This window comes from Vanellus vanellus, assembly GCF_965231255.1.
Source record: "Vanellus vanellus genome assembly, chromosome: 13".
In the NCBI taxonomy this organism is placed as follows: domain Eukaryota; kingdom Metazoa; phylum Chordata; class Aves; order Charadriiformes; family Charadriidae; genus Vanellus; species Vanellus vanellus.
The window spans coordinates 7,865,611-7,892,472 of NC_138918.1; the positions used below are offsets into that span (position 1 = coordinate 7,865,611).

The window sequence follows — 26,862 nt, forward strand, 5'->3', positions numbered from 1 at the left end:
GGAGCCGTTTCAACTAGTTGGACTGCTGCCTGGCAGTCAGGTGCCTTCCTCCTCCTCCTCCTCCTGAAACGGCTGCCAGTCCCCTGCGGGCAGCTGCCCGGGCTCCCACGGGTGCCTCCGTCCCCACGCTGAACACGCCGTGCCGGCTGTGAACGAGGGGCTCTCCCTCCCTGGGGTGCTCCAGGAGGTGGGGGCAGGTGCGGGCGCTCGCCGTCCCCCAGCGCGATGCGCTGTTATCCCCCAGCGCAGCTGTGAACCAGCCCCATCAGCAGGTTTCACAGTCCTTGAGGTGTCCTCAAGTGTCCCAGTACTGCTGATGCACAGCGCGCACCACGGGCAACCAGAGGAAAGGTTGTCCATGCGCAGCTCGCACACACACGACACCCATCGCGCTCGGCCAAGAGCGGGCAGCGGGGGCCGTGCAAGCCCCAGGGTGCAGCAGAGGTGGGGAAGGGGCTGTTTGCCCCGTTGCTGGTGAGTTTTGCCTGGCACTGTGGCCGCGCTGGGATTTCCCATCCCGTCTGCATCCTCAGTGGGATGCAGGAACGCGACCAAACTGCTCCCCATGACCTGCTGCGATCAACATTGGGAGGGGTGCAGGAAAGAACAGGCGAGGTGCTGTGAGCCGCAAAGGACGCCTCTGGCAGAGCTGGTCACCACGTCTGTCACGGGCTGGCTCAGCCACACGCCTCATGGCAGCGGCTCAGCGTTTGGCTTTGCCTGGAGAAACTCTCCCCAGGCTAAGGCAAGGAGAGGAGCCAGCACGTGGAGAGCATCTGCTCCAAACAGCCTCCGACATGTTGCAAAACGGGGGAAAAAACCCAGATCCGAGCACCAGGCACCTTCATGCAAATCTCCTGGTTCCCAAGCCGGTACCAGCCTCACGCTGTGGGACGGCAGGAAACCTGCGGCTCGGCTCCGCGCAGGGCTCTTCCTCCTTTGCACAACACTTCAGCCTCTCCTTAAATTTCAACACGGATTGCTGGGAACTTCATATGCCGCCGATTGAGTCAGTGGGGGCTCGGCAGCCCTGGCCCTGGCAGGAAAATGTTCCCTAACCATCCCCGGCTGCTCCCAGCAGCTCCAGCAGCACAGGGCAGTTGGGCTGCTGCCGGAGGTTTCGGCACCGGATGGATTAGCAGCTCTGCGGGGCGATAGCTGAGGCTGCGCTGAAAACGCAGGATGAAGTGGGATGAAGCCAGGCACCGCGGTTGCGGGGCTCCTGGCACGGATGGTGTCCGACCCCGGGAGTCCAGGTGGGAATGTGGAGAGCGCTGCAGAGCCAGGCTTTGTACCGCTCGTCGGAAAAGGGAGAGGAATCAGCCAGCCCGGCGCATGGAGAAGAGAGACACCAGCTTAGCTGCACCAGCAACAGAGCCGGGAGAGGAGGTGACACTGGGCAGGGGTGCCATAGGAGATGGCTGCGTCCCTGCAACACGTTCCTTTACTACAAACTTCTGTGCAACAAAATAAAGCCTTTGCCAAACCCAACGGGCCCCGAGCCAGCTCCTTCCAAGGTTCCCTGGGATGCTCCGCTCTACCCATCCCTCGGCGGATGCCAAGCTCTTGTTGCGGGTGTCAGATTTTCTGTTTGGGGTGTTTTTCCAGCTGGTGCTGGATGTCCTTGATGAGCTTCTCTGCAAAGGTGGCATCAGGTTGGAGGAGCAGGGAAATCTGCCTGCGCTGAATAGTAAAACCTGCTGGCAACGCCATGGCGCTTCTCCAGATGCTGTATCTAAATATAGACTCCTCATTTATTACCCTGCCGGCTGCTGGATTTGGTGCGAGAGGAGCTGGGGGGCCGCACCAATGCTCCCCCTCGCCCACGGCCGGGGACTGCCCATAGACATCCAGTGCAGCAGCTCACATTGGCTTCAACGGGATGCAATGCATAAAATAGACCGTGTGCTTTCTCCCTGGGTGTCTCCGGAGAAATGGGGACACTCTGCTGGTGAAAAGCTGCAGGACTGAATCCCCCACTCTGCATCCCGGAGGGGTTTAGAGATGCGCTGCCACGAGCAGGTCCTGCCTGGGTGGGAAAGGGTTCCCCCTGCTCCTGGCGAGAGCAGCGGTACCCAGCCCGCCTGGCAAAGGATGCGCACCTTTCCCATGGCTTCCTCACCCAAACCAGCCACGGGTGCCAGCGCTCGACCCGGCTGCACTCGCTGCCTCCCTGGGACTATGGGTGAGGGATTGTTTCTGCCAAACACTCAGGTCACACCAGGATTTGTCCCTCTGTTGCACATCCCAGAGGGAAGGAGACATGTCTCAAAATTTGCTAGGGACCTGCAGCCACCGTGACACCTTGCCAAGGTTTTCCTGAGAGACCTGGTTCACTGAAGGGAAATGTGGTGCTGGGGGAAAAGGTGACGATGCTCAGGGCAAGGCAGGCAGGGGAGGACGGAGACCACATCCTACACGCTTGAGAGAGCACAAAATCCCACCAGGTTTAGCTCTGGGATGTGGTGTGAAGGCAGCTGCCATGGGGCCGAGGCGCAGGCAGGAGGAAGAGTGGTGACACCCGGGATGCCGTAAGACGCCGCTGGCTGCCGCCCACGCTGACAGGCGGCCGTGAGCTGCCATCCCGCAGCACCCTTCCCCCGGCAGCCGACCCCGCACTGCCCCACGCAGCCCCCCCACCCCGGGCCAAGCTGCACGGGCCCCTTCGCCCGAGCTCCCACGGGGGAGCATCTGAGGGGGTGGGACCCTGAAGGTGCTCCTGCTAAAACCCCAGCACTGACCCCAGCCCGCAGCCCCGGCAGAGCTGTCCCAGGAGACGCAGGGACGGTGTGAGCTGCCCACCAGCCTCCTGCCTGGGCAGAGCAAACTCCAGGGACTTTTCCCACCGCTCACTGGTGGGGACATTGGAGAAGGAGCCCCATGCAAGGGACAGGAGGGGCAGGGAACCACGCTGCGGTGCATGCCATCAAGCCCCAGGCTGTGTGCTTGCCGCCTCCATCACTACAGCTAGGAAAATGGTAAAAAAAGGGGATGTGCTGCAAACCAGCCCCTACCCCCACGCGGCCGGGAAGCCAGACTGGGCCGAGGCGCTGCTGGCTGCTCGCAGCAGCCATCCCCCCCCGGCTCTTGGCGCCAAGTCCCATTGAGACGAGGCCAAGCAGGATGGGAACTCCAGGCATCCTGCCTCCTGCCGCCGGTGCTCCCGGCCGGCCAGTTCACGCCGGGACACCTGCTCCCGGGGTGGCCAGGGCACCCCGCTGCCAGCACCACCAGCCATGGCCATGGCTCCTGCCCCATGACTGCAGCGCCGGCCAAAGGAAACAGCCCTCCAGCTCCGCAGCCCGCCTGGCCTTTCCCCCACAGCCACCCCATGGACCAAGCGGGAGGCTGGGAAGCATTGGGAGGGAAGGGGTTAATCCATTAATCACTCACTCCTACTGGAGAGCGACTGGACCCAGGGGCGACGGCACCCACGGCAGTGCCAGTCCTGCACTCCACGCACTCCGGTACCCAGACCACCCAAGGGTGTCACAGAGCGGCGGGGGGCTGCTGGGGGCTGCCTTGTTCTGCCGGCAGTGGGGCTGGCAGCGTACGCAGCCGTGACACCCGCTGCGCCTGTGCCACCGCTCACGTGGGGACCGGGAAGCTGCTGGGCTTGCACGGCACTCCTGCTTGCACCCCTGCCCATCGCACACCCACCCATCGCACACCCTCCCGTCATACAGCCGCCCATCGCTGGCACGGGGAGGGGGCGATGCAGGCACACCGAGTGTCCCCCGGGCAGGGGCAGAGGTGACTCCCCCTGCTCCTGAGCACCTCAGCTGCTGGCTGGAAGCTGAGCTGGGTGGCTGCAGAAACAGCCCGAGCCCCCTGGACAGAAGGGCATGGTCACATCCCAGGCTGCTGTCCCCACGTGGGGCCAAGTGGGACAAGGCACAGGGCTCGTACAGGGCAGCTGAAAATGTCACCCTCCAACCAACAGGTCCCTGGACCCCACAGGGTGTCCCCACTGCCATGGGGGCTGCAGCAAGACTCTTGCTGCCAGTGCCCATGGGGACCTGCAGTGGCACAGCGGGGAGGGAGCTGGGGGTCTGCAAGCTCACGGGAGCCGTGTGCCCGGGAACATCCCTCAGCCCAACCCTGGATAAAATGGGATGTTCCCAGTCTTGGAATTCCTATTCAGTCCCAGCTTGGGGACCAGGGATGGGGGACATGGTTTGACCCTTTCCCCCAAATCGCATAATCTTCCAACCAGCCTTCATGTTTTCAAAGCACGGGGAAGCCTGAAGTGGTCCAGTCCTCACTGCATCCCCACACTTGGGGTGAGCTGGCCAGTCCCACGCTACATTCCTCAGCCAGACCTTACAGATGGCAACAGCCCTTCTTTTGGGGGAATGTCTGGGCTGAGGAGGAAGGAGCACATCAGCGAATTCCCCATGCCTTTGGGGGCTGCTCCCCCTCCTCACCCCATTCCCTGCTCAGGGACCATCCCATGCACAAAGACTTACAAGCAAGCCAAGAAAACCCCAAACATGATCTCTGGATGACCTCCTCCTCCCTGTGCTGACATCTGCTGAAGCAGCAGAGAGGGGGCACATGGACTCCCTGCTTCTGCCTCCCCTCTCAGCCCCGGAGGCCTTTCCCCTGCTTTCCCCAGGCTCACGGCGGGCATAAACCCTTGGGCAGTAGCTGGTATTTGGGTAACAGGCCACGGAGCACTGGGGATGCAGAGCCAGGAGCATGCGCTGCTGCTGTTCTGACGGACAGAAGCAGCGCATGCTCCAGCAACTCTCCCACGGTCGCCAGCAAACACCCCCGGGATCCCCGGGTCCAGATGTGAGGGGCGGCAGATGGGGGAAGAGCTCAGAAGGGAGCAGAGCCGGCCCGCCTGCAGCTCTCTGGGTTGGGGGGGACCTCCTGCAGCATCACTGCTTTTGCTCCCCTCCCACCCCCACCCCCCCCCAGGACCACAGCTTATTTTGGATGGTGATGTGCCGGGTGAGGCTTTGCTGCCGTCCTGCCAGAAGGAGTCCTGTCCCCATCCCTGATGCGATGCTCTGCAACAGGCTCCTTCACCCCAAACGGCTCGAGAGTCCCTTGGCTGTGCCTCAGTTTCCCCTCCTCACCCTCTGGCTAACGACAGCGACCCTCTCCCACCTTTCCCCGCAGGAGGATTTCGCTTTACGCCCGCCAAGGGATTTGCAGCTATAAAGGGCTCACTAAGTGCTAACCGTGCCTGGGAGCCGGCTGGCATCCATCTTGGCAGACACCCAGCTCCGTCCCAGAGAAACCTCCGCAAAAATCGCACCCCGTGCCTGCTGCACCCCCCGGCCGCAGGCAGCCCCTCGCCCCAGCCATCGCCCCTCACCAGGGGCACGGGTCCCGCGGGAGGGAGGCAGCGCCCGGGCAGCAAGCGCAGGGGACATCCAAAGAAGGAAAGGAGTCGGATGGATGGAGGAGCCGGCTGGGCTCCCTGGCCAGCCGGCTGGTCCATACTGTAAAAGGAGTGGGAAAAGGGACAGCACAGCTCCGGCTCCAGCGGTTTTAAGATGGCTGTGAAGCCGAGAGGAGGAGAAGGAGGAGGAGGAGGACTACGACGACATTAACCCTCCCGGCACTGCGCTGCAGGCAGGAGCGCTGCGGTGAGGACGAATGGCCGGTTTCCCAAGGCTCCACTTAACAGCAGATGGACCGGGGTCTCCCCAGCTCCCACCCAATAAAATGCAGCTGGTGATGCTCTCAGGCCTGGCAGCACCGAGTTGGGAGACGCTGCCCTCAGACAGGCCGTGGGAAAGAGGAGGAGGATGAGGAGGAAGAGGAGGAAGAGGCACGTGGCGGATGCCTGCAGGAGGGAGGTGACCCTCCATGGGTGCAGGACACTCAGCAGGGCCTTGAAGACCCCTTAAACACGGGCTCCCTGGGAAGATGCCCTCATGCTGTCCCCAGGACAGGAGCCCACCAGCAGCAGCGGAGGGGCAGGAAAGGGACACCCATGGGTGCCACCGCTCTGGGTGTCTGCCCGTCGGCATTGCCATCCCTCCTAGCTGCTCAGCGGGGAGCAGCAGGGCTGAGCGGTTGCTCAGCTTCCCTCCACTTTTCCCTGTGGACATGCACGTGAATAATCACATTTTTCCTGCTTAATGTTTTCCTTTAAAAACATCGGGCTTGGCCGTCCCTGCGCTTTTCTGTGGGATTCATCAGAGCTGCAGGAACGGCACAGTGGCTGGGGGAGCAAAGGTATCAGGCACTTAACGGCAACTTCCCTTCTCCGAAATGTTTATTGGTCATTGACGTCAAGTAATTATTGAGAATTATTAATTAAGAAAGCATTTAAGCACGTTGCTTTTGTTGAGGTTTTGTCATTACAATTAGTTTATCGGCCAACAGGAGAAACATCAGCCTTTGCAGTTGCTTGGAGTGCAGCAAGGCGCCTATAATTAATTTCCCTTTCCGCAGCAAGCAATTTGCTTTGACCTGCCTTGGGGACTTGCCTTTCTCCAGGTGTGCCAACCACAACAGCTCTGAAAACACCCAGCCAAAGGGACCTCAAGAGGCCATCGGATGGGAACACCGTGTCCCCTCTAGCCTGTCAGAGGCAACTACGTGTGGATAGCAGCTCTTTTCGGGAAAGCATCCTGGCCAGGCGCCCTGATCCTGGGGAGGGAGCTGCGGGGCTAATGGGGTTGAGTCCCGCGGTCTCTCCAGGGCCACCCTGCCAGGCTCCTGTGCCACCCACTGCCATGTCCCAGGCTCTCATGGCACCTACCTCCCCATGCCAGCGCTGGCGCCATGCCGCAAAGCAGCTCGCTGCAGGTCCCAGCTCTGGCACGGTGTCATCTGCAGCCTGCTGTGACGGGCAATTCGGCACCAGACCCCGTCCCCACACGTGGGCACCCCTGCGATGCTCTGCCCCGGGGGCTGGGCTCGGGGTGGGCAGAAGACCAGTGGGGCAGGACAGGAGGTGGCTCTATGCAGCCACCTGGGGCAGCTCAAGCAACCGCAGCCTCTGGGGGCTCCCAGCCCCTCTCCTACCAAACCACAGTTCACCCGGCCAACCCCCCTTCCACAGGGGCAGCAGTACAAGCCCACCCAGAAGGGGTCAGACATTCTCACTTCACCCCGTGCCTGCCGGTGACCAGGAGGGCCACGGCACCGACGGGCGGCCGGGCACCCCTCTCCTCCCCAGGAAACTAGCCGAGTCCCGTTTGGGTGCAGACTTTGGAGCACCAGCGCCCAAAGTGACCTCCCTCGCCCGGGTGACCTGCGTGCTGTGGCTATCACATGGCGGGGCGTCCCACCAGCCACGCTTCGAAAGAGATTTTCTTTTCATCTCCTTCCCATCCTGGGGAAGTGGCTGGCTCCCAGGGGCTGTCACCGAGAGGCACTGCTTCGGCAGCCCAGTGCTTTCCAAGGGCTCCCCCAAGCCCCCCGTGGGCTGGCAGCTGGAGGGGCGAGCTGGGGCTGCGGGTGCCTGGCGATCGGGACAGCCCCACCAGCACCAAGCACGAGAGAGGACGCAAGGTTTGTGCTCGCAGTAGTCTGGAGTGTGAATTTTGACGGGTTATTGTTCCGTTATTTCCTGGGTGCTCTGGTCCAAGGGAACCTGACCCCATAGCGGGGCTGTGTCCTCGTCTCTTACAGCCCACTCTCCTCTTGCCACCTACTCTGCTCGGCCCCGTCCTCGTACCCTGTCCCCTGAGGGAACAGGAGCCTGGGAGGCCACCACGCTGTGCCTTTGAGACGATGTGAGCCCTGGGGAGCAGCACAGCTCCTCAGCAACCAGGGGACAAGGACAAGGTCTCTCTGCCACCGTGTCCCAGCCACCTCCGTGCTCCCGCTGGCTCAGAGCCCCCCTCCTGGGGCGGGCAGGGCAGGACCGGCAGCGGGACACGGAGCACGCCGGCAGCACCAGCACAAGGCACGCTTGGCTACGCACGCGCCCAGCGCGTGTGGTGTGAGCTGGCCCCGGCGGGCAGCACGGGCGCCGTGTGCTGCGGCTCCTGCCGCGCTGGTGCATGCACACGCATGCCGCACGTGTGCCTGCTCAGACAGACCTGAGGGTAGCAGCAACGTGGCTGCTCCGGCACCCAAACCCCCTGCCTGTTGGGCACCCAACTCCCAGGCATGGCCGGAGGGGAAGGGGGTGGCCAGGAGGCAGGTTAACCCTGCAGGAGCCTGGGATGCCTCTTGGGATGGGGGCTTGAGCGCCGCCCGGGGCTGCGATCCTGCCTCAGTCCAGGCAGAGCCGGGCAAGTCTCGGGCTGGTCCCTCCTGGAGCCATTCCTGCCCGCTCCCGTCTCTGCTGGGGAGCTCTTCCTTCCCCGGGAGAGCCGGGGTGCCGGTGGGTGGGGGAGGCTGGGGGGGTGCTGGGGAAGCGGGCAGGCTACACAGCCCGTGCCCCCTGAGCAGCGCAGTCGCAGCCTGCGAGCGCAGAGTTCCCGCAGCCCTTCCATAGCGCAGGCGGCTGCGGCCCCCGGCGCCCGCAGCCCCCTGCTCCCGGGCCCACGCTGGTGCAGCCCCTCGCAGCCCCCCGCTGCACGCACGCACGCACCCCCAAGTGCGGCACAGGAGGGGCCGGCAGCCCCCGCTCAGCAAGTGGGTCAGCTATATATAAACGGAGCGGCCCCAGCAGCGTGGGTACCAGGCACCTTCCCGCCTTGCATCATTGCCACCCTAAAAACCATGGCCTGGAGACGGGGGCTGGCTCAGCCCGGGCTGTGGCAACTGTAAAATGCTGCCGCCTTGCCAAAGGCGCTGCTGAATCTGCTCCTTCGCAGCCATCGCCCCAAGCGCTCCCAGCCCTGCACCGTGCTCCGCCAGGGCAGCCGCCACCACGGGGGGGACGGGACATGGGGACACCAGGTGGGACCAACGTCCGCTGGACGGATGCTCCCAGGAGGCCACGGCTGCAAGCTGTGTGCGTACTCCTCCACACGCAGCAGGCCCCCAGGAGGGAGATTTCCACTTCCCTGTATCGAAACCGGCCGCCCCGGCTCCCAAGCACCACGGCAACAAGCTCAAACCCCCTCATTAAGGCTGGGCGGACACCTCCCGGGCCCGAGGTGCACGGGCATGCCCGCTCGGCAGCGTGCACGCACGGGTTTGGCTCGTAGGGTGACGTCGAGCAGCCCCAGCGCGGCACATCACCGGGTAAGGACGTTATGCAGGAAGACTGTGCAGCAGGGCAGTTTAGTCCCAGTATCCCCAGTTAGCTGCACCCCGAGGGCAGGTGCCGTCCCCAGTGTGACCCACTTCCCTTCTCAGCTGCACTGTTGAGGTTTGTGGGTCCGGAAAATCCGGTGCCGGAGCCCAGGAGAGGCATGGTGCGGGGTGCTTTGGGCTGCTGCCCCCGTCACAGCCTGGTCGGCACCGTGGAGCAGGAGAGGGCTGGTGTTCATCCCGCGCCCCCGCAAGCAGCTGGAAAAGCCCTTTGCAGCCTGCAGGTCTCCAGTTGTCTACAGTCAAACCACACCAGCCTCTCACCCAGCCCGGAGGGTTGATTATTAAGGAAAAACACTTTAATGAGGCAGCTCGTTAAAGGCAGGAACAGATTAGCCCAGGAACCTGAGGAACTCTGACTGCCGAGTTCAGGAATAGGAGAAATAAGCCTTTCCCTGGCAGCGGCAGGAGATGCCGCCTCAAAGTGGTGGGCTGAACCCATGAATCCTCAAAGCCCTTTCAAAGCCCTGCACCCTCCCAGGTGTCTGCATGAGCTCTGAAGATGGAAGATGCCAGAAAGGGAGGACCATAGCTCGAAACCCATGAAAACACCCACTGCAACAGAAGTGGAAAACACTCCATCCCCGATAGTCAAGTTCAGGGACTGCCTCCTCCACTGATCAAGCAAAATCCCCGCACCAGCGTGGACTTCCAGCAGGGATGCTCCAGGGAGAAAGCCTTTGGCACGACACAGCCCCACTGGACAGGAGCGACGTGGGAGGAGAGGCAAAGGCAAGCAGAGTTCAGAGTTACAGTCACCAGAGAAAAATTAACCCTGGAAAAAAAGTCCCGCTCCGTTTCCCACTGCAGGGAAAGGTTTGCAAACTGTCTCTTTCCACAGCCAAACGAAACGCTGGCGAGTGGTGGAAGCGCGGGAGGAGTGGGGCACCCCGGGAGGTCGGGGTTACCTCAAAGCCACTTGGGGAGCAGGGAGAAGGATCAGGCCCGTGCGGTGGCTGTTATGAATGAAGGTGGGAACAGTGCTGCTAAAGATAACTTTGTGAACAGGTACTATTTATAGCAATACTATAGGGTGCTTTTTTTTTGTGCTTTCTGCAAGGCTTTCTCTGGGATTGGTGAATGCTAATGGATTGGGCCCTGCTACAATGCCGGGGAAGCGACCGTGCGTGCGTGTTACTGGAGCCCAGCAGCAGACTGATGCCCTCAAGGAATAAGGACCAGCAGCAAGTGGCCGACTGAGCCGGCCACCCGCCACCGCCGCGGCAGACCAGCGCCAGCCGGGCGCTCAGACCAAGGATCCCGCGCGGGAGCCGCTGGCGAGGCTGCCGCCGTGCCGGTTTCCATGACGACTTCAGCACTTGGCGTGAGATGGAGATGACAGGATCAGCCAGGAAAGTAACCGAGCAGAGCTGGCGTCCTCCGTCTGCCGCGGCCGGCGGCACAGCCCTGCCAGCCCTGCGCGGCCGGCTGGCACAGGGTGAAGCCCCGGGAGCCTCCGGGCATCTGGGTCCCCCTCTCCTTACAGGATGTGTGCTGGCTGACAGATGTCCCGGTGAAGCGGAGCCTGCCCGTCCCCATCGGTCCCTCCCCGACACCTCCATGCAAGCGCAGTCCTGGTCCCGACGCCCATCCCCGTGCTGGCTGGGCGCACACCCAACACCGGAGCACCCGGCTGGGATCGTGTCCCTGTCTCTCCCCCATGGGGCTGCGTTTCCACTCCTGGCGGGGCTGTCTCCCCGGTGGCACCCCCTCCAAGCACATGCATCCCTTCACACCCCAGCTCGCGGTGTCGGGGCCAGCCGGCAGAGCAGGCAGCCTGGCAGGGCAGTACTCGCCTCCCCGCTGCAGCTCAAGGAGATGCTGCAGGCTGGGGCCGAACTGGCACCGGGGCCCGCCAAGCCCGGCAGTACCAGCCTGCACCGGGACAACCCTGATCCTCACTGGCCCTCGGCCCCCATGGAGGCTTTCCCTGGCTTCCAGGTAACCTAAGATCAAGCGCTCCAGCCGGACGTGCTCAGTCAGACGTCCGGGGACACCACGGTGCAGCGGGGAACCAAACACCTGCAGCGTATGACTCCCCAGCTGGCACGGTCTCCCCCCTCCCCATCCCCGAAAGCCACCGGTGCCCAGCTGAGGAGCCCTCCCCGGGGACCGCATCCCTCGCCAAGCCGCCGCGCGTGGCCGCTGCTTTCCCAGGCGGCTGGCGGGGAGCGCGCGGGGCCGGGGCAGCGCGGCGGGTGGCTGGGACCCCCGGCACCCCCTCCCACCCGCGCGCAGGGTCCCGCCGTGCGCCCTTTTATTCCAGCAGTGCAATTAGCCTGGCTGACCCCTGAAATCCTCAGCCTCTCTAAGCAGCCATGCATTAAATCCCGGATCCAAGAGTGGAAATAGACTTCGTAAAAGGCTTATGGCCCTATTTATTACATTTTACGCATGACAGAGTCCGACAGCACGGCAACGGCGCTGCGGTTGGCGCTGGCTCTGCCTCCGTGCCGAGGCAGAGGGACAGACGGACAGGCAGGGTCTGGAGCGGGCAGCAGAGCCTTGGCGGGTGTCTCCTCCCGGCCGGGCTCGTGTTGCCAGCTGAGCGCTCCCTCAGATGCAGGCAGGCGGGGATATCGATCTAGATGAAAGCTAACACCGCTCTCGGGGCTGGGTAACCGTATCTGCCACACATTTGTATTCCTTAGCGCAGGGCGGGAGGGCTGCAGCCATCTGCCGGAGCGGCTCGGGGAACCTGGGGACACTGCGAGCCCTCCGGCCGGCTCTCCGGCACTGCCTCCTCCCGTTCCAACACGCAGCCTTTACCTTCTCTGTTTCACCTCCCCCTCGCTCGGGCCACGTAACACGGGCCTGAAGAAGGCATCACCAACATGGCAGGGTCCTTCCCTCAGACCCAGGCCGCCGGCGGGGCTGCCACGGGGCCGAACCTGCCTGGTCCCTGCCTGGGTGATGGGAGACGAGGGACCGTTGGGCACGGTTGTACAAGGGCACGGTGTGAAGCCAGCACGCCTGTGTTCACCGACACCTCCCCGGAGGTCCCACCGTTTAGCCAGGTGGCTCCTGCCCTGGTGGCACGGCGGGGGTGGCAGAGGACACCAGGGCAAGCACTGGCGCGAGGCTGCACAGCTCCGAGCTGGGCAGAGGGCACGGCGAGGGGCAGGGATGGGCGGCAGGCAGACCGGGAGGTATTCGGACATGCCTGCACTCGCAAGCCATGGCGCGCAGGGGAAGCAACAAGAAAAGCACAGAGGTGAAGGCTCAAATAGCCGAGGGACCCTCTGCTTTCCCGCGGCGAACATAAGGAATCTCCCCCGCAGGTCTCCAGCAGGGCCCGAATCGCAAGACAGATCAGGGAGCCCCGGCAGCAGCGCCGGGCAGCCAGGCTCCCGCTGTCAGCGCTGCCAAGCGGGGAGGAGCAGAGGGGGCACGCAACGGGGCCCCCTCCGCCTGCTCTGCTGATAAACAGCCAACTGCAGAGACTCGAGCAGCGCACCACGTGCTCCGTGCCCCGCGTCCCTGGGACATCGGCACGCACCGACACGAACGCACCGACAGCTCCTGCCTTCCTCGGAAGGGACCCACAGCACCCGCATCACAGGGCAGGCGGAGACGTCAAGAAACAAAAGCACAAGTCACCCCGCGCACCTCTCAGATACTCTGTTTCCATCAAAATTCGGTGCACGGCGCAAGCCTCGCTGGTCTCAGGTGGTACAAGAGAAGCCCACCACGCCATGTGGGCAAGCCAGGGAGGCGGTCAGACAGGCAAACCCGTCTCTTGTGCTCACTCTGAGGGCAATGAGGGGTCTTGTGTGAAGGCAATGAGGGGTCACGAAGCAGAAGCGGGTCCGTGGGTTGCGCACAGTGCCCGGATCCTGCCGCCGCCTGCGTCCCGGCCAAGCGTAGGGGTCCCAGTGCCCGCGAGGGTGGGGAGCATGCCCGTGGGGCGTCCCTCAGCTCGGCAGTTCAAAGGGTTGGTCCCACATCTTCCATTAAAAGAGCTTAAAGGACTTTGATGCCTGAGGTGCCCCGTACACCTAAGGCCAGAAGGACCTTCGCCCTTCCTGGACTTTCCACCCAAGCCCACATCGCAGCGGTGGCTCTCTTCCAGCAGCCCTGAACGATCACCTCGAGGTGCCGCAGCCCCACGCGGCCCTTTGGCAGGGCAGGACCTGGTGGGTACGCCCCGGAGCTCGGCTCTGCTTCTGTGCACGGCTCCTTCCTCCAAAGGGAGGCAATGGCACGTTAGCAAACAGCCTGTTTGGGCATAGATGGGCTCTGGCCTCAAAAGGCATCGACGCATTTATAAAAAAACCCGCAGTTCACATCTCAGCGGGTTCCTGCTGCCCCACCAGCCTCTGCAGCCCGGTCACTGCTGCGTGCTCCTCGCTGCCCCGGGACGGCTGCAAGCCCGCCCTGCTAATGGCAGGGGAATAACCCTCCCGGCTTGATTGAAAGAGGTTTAAACTCCCCTCAACACCCGTCCACAAAGGTCCCATACCCGCCAGGGCACTTGCAGGCTAATCCTCCCCCCAGAGCAGCTGCTATATTTAGGTATCTGAATGCAACAGAGCGGCTCTTTCCAAAAAAGAGTTAGTTTGGGTTACATAAATACAGAGAGAAACTTGAAAGCTGCGTTTCCAGCTCCTTGCACAGCCATAAAAGCGAGCAGCAGAGATGGGGACAGTCCCTGTCCCCTTGTCCCCCTTGCCTTCCCCCCCACCCCCCCCCCCCGATAATCTGCCTTTCATTTATTTTCGCCTCAACTGGATGTGGTTTCCAGCTCCTCTGGGCAGACGGGCAGCAGGCGAGCGGTGCAGGCTGAGACGAGGGAGCCCGGGCAAGCGGACCCTCACGGGCAGCTCCTGGCGACCACGGGGAGGCAGCGGGGGAGCTGCCAACGTCCCCCATTCTGGGTGCGCTAGCGCAGGAACGGAGAAGCCATCGCTGCAGCCAACCGATACCACGGGCAGGATGAGCCAACAGGAGTAAATAAACCGAGCAGCTCCAGCCCTCCCCATCAGTGCCAGTCCCAACAATCCCCCCGCGACATCCCTCCCCGCTCAGCTGCCGACTTCCTTCCTCCCGCATCCACTTCCACATCCCGAAGCCTCTGGTTCCACCAGGAGAGGAGACACGCGTGCACGAGCATGTCCCACACACCTATGGCTGCTGCCCCCACTCCCCGGGGGTGCAGGGCAGGGGCTGCCCCCGCTCCCCAGCTCGGCTGCCGGCGAGAGCTGCTGGGGAGGGATGGTCACCGGTCATCAGCAAAGCAGCGTCCCCACTAGAGCTGGGTGACAACAGGCACCATGGGAGTTTCTGGGGACACGTACCACGTGCTTTCATTTTCAAAATATATATAAATAGACATACTTATTCCTTCCTAAAAGGACATGGCCACAAGAAAAAAAAAAAAAAAAAAAAGCAGCTCAAATACCATCCAACCTTTCAGCTTGAGAAAACCGCACGGTTCTCACAGGCTTGAGTTCTTGAGGTCTGTTACCTGGGAAATGGGTTTTAGCACCCAAAACCCACATGCTCCAGTTTCCTGGTGGGGCCCACACAGAGACAGAAACTTCCTTTTTAAGAAAAACATTTGCAGTTTTTTTCTTTTCGTTATTAGCACAGTTAGGTCGTGACTATCTGCGTGCAAGCTTGCTCGCAAGGAGAAACGGTGCTGGTCGGTTTGAATCTCCAGCTCCAGCTATGCAGAGTGTTGGGGCTTATGCGGTTCCAGGGAAGGTATACAAACCCTCCCGACATGAGGATGCTGGAAGGTGGCTCCGAGCCGCACATACCTTGCACAGGCAGGGCTGCAGCCCCAGCGCAGAGGGGGAAAGGAAGGCAGCTAAGCAGCTGTGGTTTAGAGGGAGTCAACAGGAATGCAAAGTTTAATTAGCTCGAAGCCAAGGGCCACGGAAGCTGCAAACATTTGCACCGAGGCTGTGCGAGTCCCAGGAAATCAGGAAAGAGGGACCTGAGCTGGAACAAAGTTCGGCCGTGCCGTGCCAGGTGCCAAGGGGAGCAACCTCTGCGTGGCAGGAAAGGGCACCGCCGGCTCGCCTGACGCGAACCTCCGCGCAGCCCCCGTGTCCTGCCCTGCCCTCCGCCGGCGCAGGCAGGGAGGCCCCGATCCTCCCGGCACTCCTCCTGCTCCCGGCCCAGGGAGCGCGCGCTCTGCCCGGGAGAGGTGCGAGGAGCCAAAGGACCGCGGCCACCCCAGCCCTGAGCCCACCGGCGCCGGCAGGTGATGCTCGCCTCTGCGGGGGAGAGAGAAGCCAGAGCCTGCCCCTGCTTTGGACTTCAAGTGGATCTGTGCGAGCGCGATGGTTTACACCTCCCGCTCCTTGCTGTTATCCAAGCACGTGTAAAACCATCGCCCGAGCCGCAATCAGCGCTGCTCTTTGCTCTAACCCGGCCGGCATGCCGCGGGGCTGGCTGCAGCTCAGCCCCGGCAGCCTCGTGTGCGTGCAAAGGGTCACGGCAGCGTCCCGCTGGGATGTTTCCTGAAACACCCCACGGCTACATTTGCACTTTCTTCATAAAAAGAAAAAATAACATAACTCGCTCCTCTCTAGGCACTGTGGCGAAAAACGAAGCCAGAAAGGGCTCAGCGAGAGGGCTGCCGAGGTTGGGGGACAGGGACCGCGCTGCCGGCTCCCCTGCACCCCGGGACAGCTGGGGCTGCTCTGGCCGCGGGTCCCCTCGGGGCAGGACAACCAGGTCCCCAGCTGTCACTTGCAGGCGGCGAAACCTGCAGTCCCCCCTCATCCGGGCAGGCGGGAGGAGAAGAAACATGATTAGAGGCAGCTGGGCTTCCTTCCGTCCGCAAGGCACCGCCGGCCGCCCCAGCACGCTGCTCCGGCCGCAGCACGGCCCCAGCTCAGCCCGCCGCCTGCGCCGGGATGCTCTGCCCTCTCCCCTCCATCTCCCCCCGCCACAGGATTTCCTTGCTCTTGATGTGCAGGAGAATTAGGAAACGAGGGTTCCCCGGGGACTAGGTGGGGAAGGCAGCTTTTGGCAGGGGGGAAGGATGACACCTCCCACACCGCTCGCCCGCCACCCCACACGCCAGGGTCGAAGGGGGTCCTGCAGCCTCCACAACACAAAGGCCGGGGAAGCAGAAGCGACAGCAGCGATGAACACGCTGCAGACTGAAACAGGAACCGGGGAGCCTGACCGGTGGCGCTGCCTCAGCAGAAGGGGCCGTTTCGGCCGGCGTGCTCCCTGCCGCTGCAGGCAGCGACCGCAGGGTGCAGAAGCGGCGCAGAGGAAGAATTTAGAAAATGCATCTCAGTGAAGATACGCTTCCCCTGCAACCGTAGTCGCTGCAAGAGGCACTCGTTTTATCCTCTGCCACCTCAGCACAAAAACATCCCTATAAAGCATGTACTGCTCCGTCCCCAGGGGAGGGGAAAAGTGTCGCATCAGCCCTCCCGGCGCACGGGGGTCTCTCCAGCTTCAGCCCCCCCATCGCACAGACTCCCCCTTGCCAAGGGCAGAGGTCGCCTGCTCCCAGCCGCGAGGGCAAACGCCTGCCCGTTGGCTACCTGGGCGGACAGGGTGCTGTGGGAGGGGTAGGTACGCACAGGCGGATATAAAAAGCTCCTGTGATACCTCAGCAGGATCCTCAGCGTGCTCCCTGGGCGCACAAGGCTGAGGAGCATCCTCCCCCACAGAGCCCTCCTCGCTCCTGGCTGGGGGGGGGGGCACTGGGGAGGCACCCAGCACCCCCCTGCTTAGCCCAGCAGGGATGCAAGATAAGCAAAGCATTTTCCCTAAGCCCCCAACAGCTGCCCAGGAGCCAGCAGCGATCAAAGGTTAGTCTGGCTACTGGATGGGGCCATCCCAAAGAGCCTTCGGGGCTGCCACAGCCTCCACACCCCCCACCAGCAGATACCAGACTTGCAGCACAGGGAAACCCCTCCCCGGGTGGGGGGGTTCCAGCTCTTACGGGGGGGCAAAGGAGATTTCCAGCTTTTATTTTCCCTTCTCTTAATTCGGAAGTGAATCGGTTTATTAACACAGCAATTTGCAGCCCCTCAACCCCGGCTGCCACCTCCGCCTGGGGAGGTGCGGTGGGAGGGAGCAGGGTAAGGACAGGGCTGGTGAGACCCCGCGCGCAGCCAGACCTGCGCAAAGTCCTTCGGCATTTCTTGGAAGCTCCCATTATAAAAGAAAAAAAAAAAAACAAACAACCCCACACCATTAAATAAATAAATAAATAAATAAACAATAAATTGTGAGCCAGAGCTCAGGAAAAGTGCTGAGAAGCAGAACAGCCGAGTGATAAGGGAAGGGAAACACATTGGCTGGACCATCACCCGGTGCCTACGGCGTGGCTGCCCCTAGAAGTAGGTCATTACCTCACCTGACCACCCACCCCATTAACTCCAACCTTTAGTCTCTGGCTCGTTACTACAAGCAGAGGCAGCTTAAAACATCCTCATCCAGGCGCCGGCAAGAGGGTCGTTCGCCAGGCGGCAGGCAGGCGGTGGGAACCTGCCCGCCCCGGCACGGCACGCAGGCAGGGGAGCCGGCTGCCCGCTCTCGGGATGCGGGCGAGGGGCTGCCCCCAGCTCCTATCCCCCAGGGAGGAGGAGTGCCACGTGGCCGGGACCGCGGCGGTCGGCCCGGCATGGCCGCGCTGGCAGCGGCGGCTCCGGCGTGTACAAAGTTCCCCCTCTGCTAAATCACTTCAGGCTGCCAAGCAGTCACGAGAAATATAAGCCCGTGCGGGGTTGCCATGGAGCGGGGCTCGGCTGCGGGAGCCCGAAGCTGATTCCTTCGGCAAGCGCGTTTGCCGACCGAAGCCCTGCCGGCACCTCGTCCCCCCGGCTTCCCTTGCCCCCGCTCCTCGGTGGTGGCGAGGGAGCACTACATGCGTGGTCCCAGCAGAGCCTTTATCTCTGGGGACAGCCCTTTCCCGACAGAGCCAGAGCCAGAGCCAGAGCCCCCTCCATGCTGGAGAGCCCCATGGGGCTCCCAGGCTCAGAGTGCCCTGCGGGGACGGTGTCCCTCGCCCTGGTGACGCCATCTTCCCAAGGCCATGGGCAGGCAGAAGGAGCGGTGGCTGTGGTGGCATTTGCCCCGCAGGCACTGGGCAGCGAAGGCACGGGCTGTCCCCACACACCGCCTCCGCCCCAGCTGGATGGGTGACATCCCCAGGCTGCCCTGGGTGCTGGCACGTCCTGGCCGTGGAAGACCATGGCCTCGTCAGCATTCTGCCCGCTGGCAACGCGGACACCGGGCTCTGCCACGAGCCGGTCCCCAACCCCCCCAAGAGACATCTCAGAGCCCGGAGGGTTCCCCCGCCTCCAGCCCAGCAGGCAGCAGTGGCCGGCAGCACAGCATATGGCCCGCCAGGAGCCAGCCCACGTCCCTGTCCCCCGTCCCGTGCTGGGGACCACAGGACCCATTCCTCAAAGCCAGGAAGGGGTTTGGGGCAGGAAGGGCATCCCCCCCCCCCCCCCCCGGCATTTTTCATTGGACAACCGACAGCGCTGAAGTGCCGGAGCAAGTGGAGTTTCTAACTACAAAGAGGCTTTTGACATTGGAAAGGTTAATGTGGGAGAGAGATCCGTCTCCTTCACAAAGCTCCCTTTGCTGGAGGCAGTAGGTTAAGACCTTAATTATTCACCTGTTGGAGATGTGCCTTTCCATTACGGCATGAGACCGGGGAAGGGATGTGCAGGTGGGAGGGAGGAAAGCCCACGGCATGGGGCAGCCCCGCAGCCCGCCCAGGGTGGGGAGCACCGGGGGATCCGGTCAAAAGCCGGGGGGGGGTGAAGGCAGGTAGGTGCAGGGGGAGGCTCTCCAAGGGGCCAGATTTCCCCCCAGCCCTCCTTTCCCCCCGCCGCTGCTCTCTCCCGGCTCTGAGCGAGCGGCAGGCTCAGCAGCACGCCACGCTCGCTATCTCCCGCAGCCACCGCTGCGGCGCGGGCAGCTGCCGGCATCCCCAGCAACCGCCACCCCCCGCTTTGCAAACGTACCGACATGGCCTCTGCTAACTGCCACCGTGGGTAACAGCCACCGCGCCACAGCCTCCTCGCCGTGCCTCCCCCAGAGAGCGAGGGGGGGGTCTCCAGCCCCGGCGATGCTGCAGCCCTTCAACCCAAGCTGCAGCAATGCAGCCAGGCTGAGGATAACACAGGCCCTTGGGCTGTCTCAGACAGCCAGGCTCCCCTCCCAAAAATCTTTGAGAGACAAGCCGCAGGAAAAGCGGAATATTGGTCTGCTCAGTGAGGAGTATCAGAAATTAGGGATGCGTCCCCACGTCATTACTGACAGTAACAACCCGCCCGATGGACCGCTTTTCCACCGAGGGCTCCGCTGTGCTTCCCGCGCTCACCAATGGATTAAGCTGTTAGCAGGAGGCTGAGGAGTTAAAGAGGGAATATTGTATTTCAGTTCATGTGATCTTTAAGCGTCTCTCCGAGAAGCAGCCTGGGTTTTTGTTGGGTTTTTTATTTTCTCCCCTGCTGCACTTTGTGTGGGGTTCTTAAACAAATCGAAGCATAAGAGTCAAACTGCTCCCGCCTCTCGCAGGGATGCTGAGCGTGGCCGGCCGCTCCGCGGTGCTCTCGGCAGAGCCGCCTGGCTGGCACTCTCCAGCGCCCGGCGCCAGCAGATGAACCAGCTACAACCAGCTTCGCACCTCTGAGCGGCAAAGAGTGGCGCAAAATGGATTAAACGGGCCCAGAAACGACAGGTTTTGAGTTGCAGCAAAAGAAAATCACCTCTTTTGTTGTTAAAGAGGGAAAAGGAGTTGGCAGGAGAAAGGCAGATATCAAGTGAAAAACCCTGATTTTTCCTTCTGTAGCAATGCAGGTACCACGTGAATCATCGCTGTCCTCGATATGTAAATAGAGGTTAGCAGGCCTCCTCAGCACAAGCCCATAAAATTAAGGGACTGATGCAAATATCCATGTCAAACCTTCACCGTCCATCTCCCCCGGAGTCCTCCCAAGGAAGGAACTGCCGGGCACCTGCACGCACCCAACTGCACCTTTCTCGAAACCTACTGCGAAAGCAAGGACTGGGGAGGAGCGCGGGGGGGAGAGTCAGAGTTCCTCAAGATTTCCACGAAGGAAATGGCTACTATCCATGATCTCATGGCCTCCTGACATTGTAGCCTCTCAGGATAATCTGATCGTGTGCTGGAGCATTGGGGGACTTTGCGGAAGCAGCTTTCGGGCTTCATTGAGAAGTCAGTAACCCAGTTGTAAGCAGAGGCTCGTACGGTAGTAATGGGGAGAGACGTCAGCGGCCAGCCCGGGACCGCCTCCCGCTCCGAGTTATAAAGCGGCATGTGACAGCAGCCGGGGCTGGAGCCTTCCCTGCAGTTTCATCAGAGGTTAAGGTACAAGCACAACACGCGCTTACAACTTCAGGCGTTTCTTAACCAAATGCATGCAAATCATAGCTTGGGGGGGGAGGGGGGGGTGTCCTCTTTTCTTTCCTTTTTTTCTTTTCTTTTTGCCCCAGCCTTTAACCCCTCCGCGCACGTGGGGGCAGAGAGGAAATGCAGTTATGAGCAGCAGGCGCGGGGCAGGAGAGCAAGCCCAGGCTGCCGAGGGAACCCGCAGCGGGCTGCAAAGATCCCTTTGCTGCTCTTCACGCCGAACACCCCGCAGCCCTCAGACTAGCACTAACTGTGCGCGTGTACCGACTCTGCTCCCTCCAACAGAGTGCACGGATGTGAGAGGGAGAGAAAAAGCCCAGCAAACCGTATTTTAAGAGATGCCATAAAAATGGTCTTATTTCATCACAGGCCATTTTGCAGTCCCCCGTTTTGCAGGGGATGTTCACAACATGGTGGTTTTGCACCAGAGAAAGATAACAATTTTCAAGATTTTTTTTTTTTTTTCCCCGCTTAGCAGTCCCCTTTTGGAATAAGATTCCTAAATTGGCATGTCAAATGCTGACCAAAAAAGCAAAATGAAATGAGCCTCGAGATGTGTGCTGCAATCACAGGAGCTTTTCATTTCACGTTAAGCATGCGGAGAGCAGGCAGGTTATTGCCGGGAAGCGGAGCCAGGAACTTTCACCTGTGCAGGGATCAACGGGGCTGGGGGGGGGGAGCGGGGGGAGCTGCAGCCTTCCTTCCGTACTGCCAGGGGATGGCATCCCACACAACCAGCCTCCTCTTCTCTAGCCCACGTTTCCCTCGGCAATAATAAATCCGCCCAAATCAGAAAACGCAAAACCGCTTACAAAATCTTCTCGGCCCACTTCTCACCCTTCCTGACCCTTCTGCTGTAATCAACCTGTCAGCAGCTTTTCGTTAACGACCGAAGCTGCCGCCTCCCCCTTGCTCTGCCCCCAGCAAACCGCCCGGGTCCCATGCCAAGCCGGAGCACTCTGGAGCTGGTGCATGCGAGGAGAGGCGCCGGGACTACATCAATCTAGCTGGTGGCAAGACCTGCCTGGTTCTGTCTGGCACACGCACCGGGGGCAAATCTGATTTACCAAGTCTTGAGACCTTGTTTGTTTTGAACCCAAACAGCAGGATTAGTCCCCGTCCTGTTCCCCGCACACACGCTCCCGCTGTTTGCAATCCCAGAGCTAAACTGGTGAGAGAGCAAGGGTTGGGATGAATGTGCTAGCTTCACAATCGAAGCTATTTTGTAATCCGTGGTTATGAAAGTGAAGGGCTGGAGGGATGATATATAACTACAGAAAACTCTTCCCACTTGCACCAGCCTCATCAATCCGACTGCGAAATGCGCCGTTGTGCTCCAGATCAGTCACGGCTCTTGCTACTGCCCGGCTTATTGTATAGCGCCTCTCTTCCACCCCCCAAAATGGAAAAGCATGCAAGCCCTATAGCCAGCACGGCTCGCTCTCGTGATCGTGCGGGAGCTGCCAAGGAACCTTAATCTGATTTTAATACCCAGCTCCGTCCAAAAGGGAGCCCATACAGATCTTGGAGCCGCTGACTCGCAGCACCGAGACAGACCCCTCTCCCTACCAACCCCCCATCTCCCCCCCCCCCTTGCTCCAAACCTCCATCCCCCAACATCCCAGCCCGTATGCCGTGTAACTGACGCTCGGCATGACTCATCCCACAGCCCGGCTCTTATCAGCCCCCACCGCGCAGCCCCCCTGCGGAGCCCCCCCCCCTCCCCCGCACCGCGACATCCCCCTCCCCACCTTTGCAGTGTGTGTGTAGGGGGGGCTGTTGCAAAGGGAGGGGAAGGGGGGGGGGTGGCAAAACGGCTCAACCCATCAACTTCTCCACCCACCCCCCCCAAAAAAATTCCCTGCAGAAAGAGGGGGGGGTAGGGGGGGGAGGTCCACGTGCGAGTGGTGCTGAAAAGCGCCGGCGGGGCTGCGGGCTCGCCGCTGTGCCGGGGCCGCCCCGACGCCACGGGGAGGGGCGCGGAGAGAGCCGCGGGGGCAGTAGGGGTTCCGCGCGTCCGTGTCCGTCCCCCCCATATTTCCCCCTTTGCGCATCCCTGGGGCAAACGGGACCCCCCCCTTCCCGGGGCAGCTGGGGGAAGAGCCGGTCCCCGCACGGAGTGCGGGGACCGGCTCTTCCCCCAGCTGCCCCGGGAAGGGGGGGGGATCTACCGGCTTGCACCGTGCTGGGGGAACCGGAGAGCAGAGCCCCTCCACCCCCCTCCCTACCTGGCTGTCAGCGAGGTAACTGAAGACGAAAGAGGAAAGGTCCTCATCGAGCAGAGAGCTGCAATCCGGCCCCGGCTCCGCCATCTTCCACCTCCGGCTGGAGCTGAGGCGGCACCGAGCATGCAGCAGGCGCGGCGGCGGCGGCGGCGGCGGCGGCGGCAGCGGCAGCGGGGAGCCCGGCGGACCGGCGGGGCGGAGCCGCCCGTAGCCCCCGCCCGCCGGCTGCGGGAGCCGGAGAGGGCGGTGGAGCTTTGGGGAGGGGTGAGAGGGAAGGGAGCAGGGCAGGAAGGGGGGAGCCCCGCCGTTTGCAAAAGTGCCCCGTGGGGTTTGCAGCCACGCGTGGGGCACAAGCAGCTTCCCGCGGGGCGCGCACCCACTTTTTAAGCAGCGCTGGGCAGGCTTTGGAAGTGCCCGACCTTAAAAGTGGGGGTCCACAGCGCCACCGGGCACCGCTCGGCAGTCCGGAGGTCACCCCGTGTTGAGATGCGTAAACCCTGCCAGAGGCGCATCGGGCTGAGGGGCGCATCCAGGCTCGGTGGGGGTTCACCCACCGTTGCGGAGTGCCTCATGGGGCTTGCGGGCACGCGTGGGGCACCAGCACCTTCCCACGGGACACGCATCCACCCAGGGCACCCACTTAAGGCACCGCTGTGCGCACATTAAAGTGCCAGCCCTTAGAAGTGGGGGCACCTACCACCACCAGGGACCGTTCAACAGTCCCTAGGTGACCCTGTGTTGAGACCTACTGAGTGCAGGGTGTTGGGCTGAGGGTCACATCCAGGCTTGGTGGGTTGTGGGGACATACATCTGCAGTTGCAGAATGCCCCCCGGGGCTTGCAGACACGTGGGGGGCACAAGCACCTTCCTGCGGGACATGCACTCACTTTAAGCACCACTGTGCGCACCTTAAAGTGCCAGCCCTTAAAAGTGGGGGCACCCAGGGGACTGCCATCATCACTGGGTGCCACTTGACAGTCCCTAGATTGTCCCGAGATGAGATATATAAACCCTGAGTGCAGAGTATTGGGCAGAGGGTCACATCCAGGCTTGGGGGGGGGGGGGGACGGGACGACACCCGTGGCTGCAGAGTGCCCCACAGTGCTTGCAGCCACGTGGGGGGCACAAGCACCTTCCTGCAGGATGTGCACCCACCCAGGGCACCTGCTTTAAGCTGAGCCATGCAGACCTTATAAGAGCCAGCCCTTAAAATTGGGGGCACTCAGCATCACCAGGCACCACTCAACAGTCCCTAGATCACCCCTTAAACCCTGAGGGCAGCGTCTTGGGCCGATGGCCACTTCCAGGCTCGGTGGGTCTGCGCTGGAGTGGGGCCAGGTGGCTGAGAGCAAAGGGTAACGAGGAGCAAAAGGTCTTCACATTTCCCTCATTTTTATCTCAATGCTCATCCTGCTGTTGCTACGAGTGCCTTGATGTCACGCACGTCAATTTTCTGTCTGGGGTTTTGAGGCGTATGCTAAAAGCCCTTTCAGAAATAATTAATGATGGGACCAAAATTCTCATGAATGTTCTATTTACTTACCCGTAGCAATTACATGGGAAAGAGCAGGGCTTGGCACTGCAGCCTGAATTAGCTGATACACAACCAACCGAGTGGCAACACCTGCAGCCTAATGGCTCCAGATCCTCACATCCCCTCAGACGGCTCAGACGGGCCCGCGGGATACTTCTGCGCATAAAGGGCTGATGAAGCAGGGCCATGTGGAATGATCCAGGTGGAGAGTGCTGTGTTGGGCTCTGATGGGTGAGCAGAAGGTGATTCTTCCTCTGGCAAGAAAGGTTTGCTGCCTGTCCGTGTTCTTGCTTGGCTTTTGTTTCAAAGGGAGAGCTGTTTCCAGCCGCTCTCTAACACCCCCGGCCTCCTTTTGGGCTGGGATGTGCTGTGAATGCCATGCAATGCAGCAACGTCGGGTTTTCCCGATGACCCCAAGCCTTGCACTGAAAGGAGATGTCAGCGGACGGCGTGTGTTATGTCATACGGCTGACGAGAGCTGGGGGCAGGGGCGGCTCGGCTGCTGGGATGGGCAAAGAAAGAGAGAAGCTGTCACTTAACTCTTATTGCTGTGGCACTTTATTCCTAATTACTGCCACAAAGTGCTGAAACACTTACCCAAAGTGCTTTTCAAGCCGCTCCACCAGCAACGAGACTTCCCTCCCTGTGGGTGGGAGGTCCGGGCCAAGAAGCGCGGTGGCCCGGGACACACAGCTGTGGCTCTCAGCGGGCACGGCACGGAGCACCGCACTGCCGGGCTGGGACGCAGGGAGAGGAAGGGCCTGGGGAAGGAAATTGCCTTGTTCTGGGGCATGTGCGATTCCTTGCAGACCAAGACTCAAATTCCCAGCTGACCCTGCCGGCCGGTGACCTGGAGTGCATTCCCCCACTGGTCCCTCCTTTGCAGAAGGATGCAGGCGCTGAACGCTGCGGGGAGGGGAGCTGCGAGCAGGAGGGATGTTTGCCCCATCAGGGGAAGCGGCAGGACTGGAAGGCCTCACCGTAAAAGTAGTCTTTTGGGAGGAATTTGTTGCACAAAAGGCGAGGTTCTCGACTGAGTATCTCGTGATTTCCTTTACACCAGTTGTACTCAAATAGGAAGTAACCATTCATGGGAATTACTTGTGTAAAGCTGGTCTAAAATCAAGCCGTGCGCAGCTGTGTGTTTCAGAAATACCTTTTCCCTTCTGGTGTGTGTGCAAGCACGGTTCCTCCCCCCTTGCTTTCTAACCCAAGGAGAGAAGCCCTTTCCAGTCCCCAGCTGTTGGCAGGCTGTGGGGTGCGCACCCCAAGAGCAGTGACCCCCCCGGTGGGCTTGGCCAGACAGCCCGCAGGCACTGGCACAGCACCGGGAAAGCAGAGCCCAGCCGGCGCAGCCCCATTTCTCCTCCGGCCGGAGATGGGTTAGGGCTTCTTTCAGCCAAGTGGGCAAAACTGGATGGGACATTGGGGTCAGGCTGCCCTTGTACTGGGAGGGGGGCAGAGGACAGCAGAGACAGAGTGAAATGGGGGCATTTCGGAGGGGTGGACTTGCTGCTACTTCTGGGTTTCAGTGGGATCCCAGAGGACGAAGTACAGTTGCTCACGTGGCTGCAAGTCGGTGTTAACATGCTCCAACTTCTGCTCCTGACTGCTCTGGACTTTTGCACAGTCCAAGCATTTTTTGTGCCTTTTGGGTTTTTTCACCTGCAGAGCAGAGATCACACCACTTCCCTGTGCCCTGGAGCTTCTGGGGGGATTGGTTGAATAAAGCTCATAAAAAGGGCTTCGAAAGCACCAGGAGAGAGGCGAAGGAGGACAAGATGTTATAGCTGGTATTGTCTCTACCTCCTTAGAAGTCAGTCATGTGGCGACTTCAGAAATACCCATGGTGGGTAGAGAGGGCATGCGATCCATGGTACTTCAGTGCAATGGTGTGAAGGGGATGTTACATTCCCCATGTGCACGCGCCCTTCTCCGTCTGTGCACAGAGCGACTGCAGTTTCGCTCAGTGCTCACGGCTTTCCTCCTAAACCAGAACCTGAGCTCGGTGAGCCCGAGAGCTGCCGGAGCTCCGGCTTCTGCTGCCCTCTGTATTTACGTCCCCAAAGAGGTGTCAGCCAGAGTCGGGCAGAAATAAGCCCCCCGTTCCCATCCCTCGCCTGCCAGCCCTGGCTAAGCAGGAGCGCTCTGCAGCACTGCGCCGGCGCCGCAGCAACGCGATGCTAAGCCCGGAGGGGCTGGGGATAATATTACCAAGGTAAAATATAACAGGAAAAGTCTGCAAATGCCCTTTCAAAACAGCAGAGAGCGAGTAATGTCATTAGGCCAGCGGTCAGGAGGGGACAGGGTTTGAAGGTACCCTTAGCCTAGCAAAGGCCAAATGTGGGACAGGGGCAGGAGCCAATGAGCGGGGCTGGACAGGAGACACCCCGCGCTGTGCAAACTCCCGCCTTCGGTTTCGTGTTGCAGCTGCCCCTGTTTGTGGATGGGAAAATGTTGTAAGGACCGGGCAGCGCGAGCAGTGAGAGGCAGCGGCAAATGGGGCTCCTCCGCGTTACGACATCGCCAGCCTCCTCCGGTGGGTCCTCACCAGC

The 26,862-nt window shown here is 61.4% G+C and overlaps 1 protein-coding gene across 1 annotated transcript in view; it reads right to left on the reverse strand.

Annotated features, from left to right (window-relative positions):
- The window catches only part of PPARGC1B (PPARG coactivator 1 beta), a 49,506-nt gene extending 26,557 nt beyond the window's left edge, over nucleotides 1–22,949 (reverse strand). Inside the window, exon 1 of the mRNA XM_082489678.1 lies at nucleotides 22,777–22,949. Coding sequence (XP_082345804.1) covers nucleotides 22,777–22,860 — 84 coding nt within the window. The 5' untranslated portion in view covers nucleotides 22,861–22,949. The remainder of the gene's footprint in view (nucleotides 1–22,776) is intronic.
- Nucleotides 22,950–26,862: the final 3,913 nt, after the last annotated feature.